Raw genomic sequence first — 6,481 nt, 5'->3', positions numbered from 1 at the left:
AAAAAAAAAAAAAAAAAAAAAAAAAAGAGGATTCTTCCTCTAATCCTCTTTCTGTAGCTTTTTAAAGATTTATGGATATAGCTATAGAAGAGAAAAAGAAAAATCCTGTTTTTCTCTCTTCCATGCAATAGCTTGTTAAACTAAGAAGGAAATGATTATTCCATTCAGTTTGAATCCTGTTTATTGAATGACCAAAGGATGTAAACAGCCTTTGTAAAAGATGAAGTGTAATCCAGACAGAAATGATTATTATTGAGAAAAAGAGGTGCTTATGATATATCATAAGAGCCTTTGCTCCTATTTTGGCTCTTAAAACTCTGTTTTACTTTTGTTTTAGACTTAGAAGGTTTTGACTCCGTGGTATCATCTACTGAGAAACTCAGTCATCCGACCACAAGCAGACCAAAAGCTACGGGGAGGCGGCCTCCGTCCCAGTCCCTCACATCTGTAAGTGTCTCCTCATACTGTATGTCCCCTTACTTCTCTACAGCTGAAAAGCAGGACAGATTAGAGACTCTAGATAAGGACTCTTCTGCAAGCAGCCGATTTGAGGACACCCCAGGAGAGGGAGGCCATGAGATACACTGCCAACCAAAAGTGATTTCAGAGTCTTCTTGAGTCAAGCAACATTTCTTTCTATTTGTTCTTTGTGTTTCTGCCAGCAAGGTAGGCGCTCCCTATTCCCACCTTCCTTTTCTTTCCTTCCAGACTGATTCTTATTTGAACCTGAAATGAAAAGGGTAAGAAAAAAATCACGTTTTATGGTGGGGAAAGGAGAATGAGGCTGGTTTGGTCTATAAACAAAACAAAACTTTACTCAATAAAGATCTGCTCCTCTATAGCATCAGGCAGCAGCCGAACCTTTCTCTCGAATCCCTGTTGCCTGTACCCCTCCACAGAATACCACGCAGACCTTCAGGAGATTGTTTTCAAACATATGAGGCACCTGATGATGAAGGAGAAACCGATTGGAACACTCAGGATAACCCATAGAAGATTTTGTTTGGGTCGTTTTGAATGACTTTTATTGCGAACCTAGTACACGCTTATTGTACCAAATTTGAACTAAAAAATGCATAAAGAAGAAAGTCACCTGTAATCCTGCTCCCCAGTGCAAAGAACTGTTAACTTTTGCTATACAGCCTTAGCTTTAAAAAAAAAAATTGTATATATAAAATTATTTCTTCACAAATAGGATTACGTAATATGCATCATTTTGAAACTTGNAAAGAAAAGAAAGAAAGAAAAAATAATAATAAGGTTCTCTTAAAGGAAGGCCCCTTAGAGGGGTCAGCCCAGTGAGACAGCACTGGAGAAGCACATTCTAGCAGGGGGGGTCTTTGCCCTCCCCTGGCACCCTGCTGAGCCAGCTAGAGAGGTGGGTGCCTTTATGAGCCTCACTCAGGTACTGGGTGCTGATGGGCTCCCTCTTGGCTTCAGAGCACCACTGATGTTTTTCTTTGTGCCATCTCTGCAGATGGTTAACCTTTCGTTATACCTGCCTTGCCCTGATAAGAGGAGTTAATTGAGTAATTATTCATTCATCAGGTGCTAGGATAATGTCACTTAATATAATCTCAGGTGTAATTTAATGGCTTCTCCTGACCAGTGACTTGTGCTTGATTTTGCATATTGTACTAAAGAAAATAGTTTGCAGATAACACCTGCCTGTTCATTAATAGAATAAAGCTGTCACACAGCCAGACCACTTATTATAACCATCAGCAAAAGAATTCTCCCAAAAATAAAGTGAGGGGAAATGCACATCATCTTTTTTAACTTCTCTGTCCTGGACCAGTATAGCTGCAGTTATGGCAGTTAGGATGTTTTTAGCTGCAAATAAAGAATATCTGATTAAAACTGGCTGAAATAACAGGGGTTTGTTAATTTCACGTGGCAAGAAGTCTGGGCACTAGATCATCCCAGGGTTGCAACCCATCGGGGTTGTCAGTTAACATTTTCCATTTTTCTGCCTCGCCGTCCTGTGACTAGATAGCCACATGGTCACAAGATGGCTGCCACAGCTCCAGACATCCCATCCTTACACAGTAGCATCCCAGGCAGGAAAGAAGAGGAACAGCAACACAAAAGGCCTTCTCACTTGCCTCTCTCTGGACAGAGAGAAAAATCTGTTTCCCACAGGCTCTCAGTATACTGCCCTGTATTGCTCAGTAACTCAAATTGGACTACATAGCTGCCTCTAGACCAGTCACAAGTGCAGAGGAGCAGGACTGCCATCTCTTCTTGTCTTTTGGAATCAATGACTGGCATCCACTCGCCTGTGGCTGTTGTACCTTGTAATAACTGCCTTTTGTGTTGAGACTGCCAGAGTGTGCTGTCTACTAAAATGGACTTGGATTTGTGGAAAAAAGAGGATTCTTCGGCCGGGCGCGGTGGCTCAAGCCTGTAATCCCAGCACTTTNGAAAACAGAATTCTATCTGCATGATTTGAAAGGGTTTTCACGTGGTCTCTCATTTATGAAAGAATAACCTTATGAAGCTAATGGCTCAGATAATTCTCTCATTTTTTTTTTCTGCTGGAAAATCTGAAGCCTAGAAAGGTTGTTTGTTAATGTGTTTAATAATCATTTTTTGAACTCTCACTGCAAGCCATAAGTGGTCTTAAGTCCAGGGAAACAGAGAGAAAAGTCACAGAGAGAAAAGCCATAGCTTCTTCCCTGGCTGGTGGGAGAGGCAGAGAAGTCAATAAGAAATGTCAGTACAGGGCACTAAATGCCGAGATTAGGGTGACAGGTGAGTAGGGATGCACCCAACCCAGGTCTTAGGGTGCAGTCTGGCTTCTTGGAAGAGGCCTCAGTTGTGGCACCAAAGGAAATTAGTCGGGAGAGGAAGCCCTGAAGGGACATACTCAGATCAGGACTGTACACCTCTCTGGTGGCAGCATGTGAGTGGTAAGGGGCTTGAAGTGAAAATCTATTAACAGTGGTTCCAGGCAAGAAATTCAGTGGCTTTAATAATCTGAGGCAGGGTGTGGAGGAGAAGGGATGGCTTCCAGAGATATTGGGAGGTAGCAACGTTGCCAGGTTTGAGCTGTAAGCAAACTTATATCCTAAAGCTCCGTTTAAAGTGCACAGCAACATGCTATAATGAATGCAGAGAATGATTTGGGAGCTCCCAAAGAACTCTGCTGGTGACAGCTAGCCTGACTTAGCCTTTTGACTGTTTCTCCTCTGTGCTTTCAGTGGATGTGCTTTACGTCACCTGTGGTCACTGGTACCATTGCTCCTATCCATGGAAAAGAAGCTACATTTTCTAATTGAACCAAATAGGGTGTGACTGAAGTTCATGGAAAATGAGCAACTTCATGTGCCATGAAGAGTCAAAGGCCCTTTCCAAGCCAACTCCATCGTGCCCAACATGAATTATCCCCGTATGTCTGCAGAGAGTTTGTTGTCCAAGTATCACAAAAGCAAAGGGCCTCTCGTCCTTAGGAAACTAACTTCTTAAAATACCCCAGCATTTGCCAGTTCGATAGTTTTGGACTGACTTATGGGCATTAAAAGCTTTTCTCTTAAGAGGAAAATTCCCAGCCAGGCCGAGAAAGCTCATATCAAGTTTCAGCTTGATTCATTTCAAAACCACCATGAAAATTGGGACATTTTCTCCACACCACGATGGGTTAGTCATGGAAATTCTGCCTTAATCGCAGCTACCATGGCCACAGTCATGAAGCATGTGCTCTGTGCCTCTGAAAAGTGATGTGACAGTATTGGAGAGTTTCTGCGCTTTACTGTCAGAAAGCAGAAATGCATCACAGTTCATGATCTATGAAACATGCCAGGGTAACCTGAGGTTCCCTTTTCAGCAAGCAATCTCATATTTGGTACATTGTTTTCTGTATGGCAGTTTGGTTTGGTAGCTGTTTCCAAAAGTGCTCTTTCCAAACTAAAACTATAGAAAGTTAAACTTAGCAGAAATGTGCATTAAGCTGGGTGTGGTGGCTCATGCCTGTAATCCCAGCACTTTGGGAGGCCAAGGTGGGTGGATCACCTGAGGTCAGGAGTTCGACACCAGCCTGGCCAACATGGTGAAACCCCATCTCTACTAAAATACAAAATTAGCCAGGCATGGTGGCACACACCTGTAATCCCAGCTACTCGGGAGGCTGAGGCAGGAAAATTGCTTGAACCCGGGAGGCAGAGGTTGCAGTGAGCTGCAATTGTACCACTGCACTGCAGACTGAGGGACAGAGCAAGACTCTGTCTCAAAAAAAAAAATGCATTAAGAGATTAAGAGTGGCTTCCCCTGAGGGACTCGGACCTTCCTCTTACTCATGAGTGACAGAAATAGAGCAGTCTCCTCTGCCATCTGTCCTGGAGACACTTGCTAAGTGTGGCCAGGCTTCACTGTGCATAGGTCTTCTTAGTGCAAACCTCAACCAGTAAAACAGAATGGGCCAATCCGCCCTCTCTGCATCCATAGCAAAGAATGCTTCTTCAGCCTTGAAGCTGCTCACGTCCTGCTAGGAGCCATTTCTATAAGCTACATTCCTGGTTTTTTTCTTGAGATAGTTTGTTCATTCATTTGCTTTTCCTTTATTGACAGAGGAACCAGCATATTTTCCCTAGGGACATTCTAGACTTTGAGAACGCAAGGATGAGTTCCTGCCCTCCTGGGGCTTACAGCCTAAGTGCGGGAGACAGACATCACACTTCTGGGTTGTTTTAAAAGTATAATTCATTACTGACTGCCACCTCACACATTCTGAAATCCTCAATTGCCAGATGGACTTAATTCAGTGAGCCCAGGAAGGTCGGGGTTGGCAAAGATGGACTCCTCCCTGGAGTCCTGGCAGAGGTTTCCTGGTGTGAACTTGTCCACCCCTGCACACAAGTGGACTTACCAAGTCCATCCTAAGAGGGGCCCAAAGCTGTCCCATCCCCTCCCCTGGCTCCCTGCATTCCTCTCTCACCCCACTGTTATGCTGGGTCACATCTTGGGCCTCTTCCTGGCTCCAGCTGCAGTGTGTCTGACCTGCCACCAATCATTCGAGCCTTTGGCCACCATTTTCGTCAAGTGCTCCAGCACCTCTGTGGCCCTCCAAATCAGGCCAGCGCTCCTCAGCCCAGCATGGGAGGACCACTGTTAGAGAGCCCAGGCAGGCTCGCTATTCACTGGGCCCTGTCAGTCACGTGGTGGCCTCTCCACTCCTCTGCTTGGCCAAATCCTCACTCCCTTCCCTCCCGTCAGCCCCGGCCTCCTCTAGGGCAGTGCTTCTCAGCTTTTGCTGCATGTTCACATCCCCTGGGGAGACTGACACCTGCTTGTGCCCAGGATGCACCCCAGATGGGGTGAGTCAATCCCTAGGATGCAGTGGTGTTTTGTTTTTTTAAATTGTGCAGGTGATTCCTCCATGCAGCTGAGGTGGAGAAGCAGAGTTAATTAGCCTTTTGTTGTTCTTTAATCACTTCATCCTGCTCAGCTTTTGCTCCTGAGCTTGTTTTAGTTTCCTGGACAGAGCCATGATATAGGTTTGTCCCAGCCAAGGCCCTTGGCAGCTGCCTGTTTGCTGGAACCTTTAACGACCCTCTCTTCCATCTCCTTCCCTGGCTGTCAGTCAGCATCTGCTCCTTGGGTTTTGTCCTCTCTCCTCTCCCCGAGCCTTCCTCTGCCCCTCGTTATGCCTCTGTCCTCCCCAACCAGCCCCCCGACCCCAACAAATTTCACTGTCCTGGGCCTTATTTCCTTCTTCCAGAACAGTTGGAGATCTGCATGGATAAGCTGCTAAACTCACTGTATGTAGAGTGCAAGGATATTTGTGCGGTGTTCTTCCATAACAGTAAAACTTAGGAGGGGAAATGATTTGGAAACTAGCTATCCAATAAATGGGATTGATTAATTGCCGTGCAACAACAATTAAAATATTTACAAAGAATTTTAGAGACAAGGCGTATCAGGTTAAGTGAAATAAGCAGAATGCAATATTACATATAGTATGAGCTATACTATCTATTTATAGGAAAAAAAGCCTGGAGGAAAATATATGAAAATACTAACAGTGCTTGTCTCGATGTGGTAAGATTATAGTTGACTTTTTTTGTTGTTATAATTTCATGTTTTGTTTTTTAAAATTATACACTGATCATGTATTACATTTGTCATCGGGGAAAAGTGATTTGAAAAGATGAATTGGGGAGGTTCATGTCAGATGGTGGCTTTTGCATCCATCCAAGTGTGTAATGGGGAGTTTTCCATTTTAGACAACATGGACTTACTAGAGGAGAGTCCCAGGGTAGAGTCTGGAGGAGAACCTTTTAAGAAAATAAGTTTCTCCAGCCTGGGCAACATGTCGAAACCCCGTTTCTACAAAACTACAAAAATTAGCCAGGTGTGGTGTTGCGTGCCTGTAGGGAGGCTGAGATGGAAGAGTCACCTGAGTCCAGGAGGTTGAGGCTGCAGTGAGCTGAGATTGTGCCACTGCACTCCAGCCTGGGAGACAGAGCAAGACCCTGTCTCAAAA

General features: G+C 44.6%; 1 protein-coding gene across 1 annotated transcript in view; it reads left to right on the top strand.

Annotated features, from left to right (window-relative positions):
• The window catches only part of LOC108538908 (SH3 domain-containing kinase-binding protein 1-like), a 128,035-nt gene that overhangs the window by 105,817 nt on the left and 15,737 nt on the right, over positions 1-6,481 (top strand). The window contains 1 exon segment of the mRNA XM_017887236.1: positions 338-447. Within this exon segment, the coding sequence (XP_017742725.1) occupies positions 338-447 (110 nt within the window).

Source organism: Rhinopithecus bieti, unplaced genomic scaffold (assembly GCF_001698545.2).
Source record: "Rhinopithecus bieti isolate Rb0 unplaced genomic scaffold, ASM169854v2 scaffold_17420, whole genome shotgun sequence".
In the NCBI taxonomy this organism is placed as follows: domain Eukaryota; kingdom Metazoa; phylum Chordata; class Mammalia; order Primates; family Cercopithecidae; genus Rhinopithecus; species Rhinopithecus bieti.
Note: the sequence above shows the minus strand (reverse complement) of the source record. Positions and strands in the feature narration are given on the sequence as shown.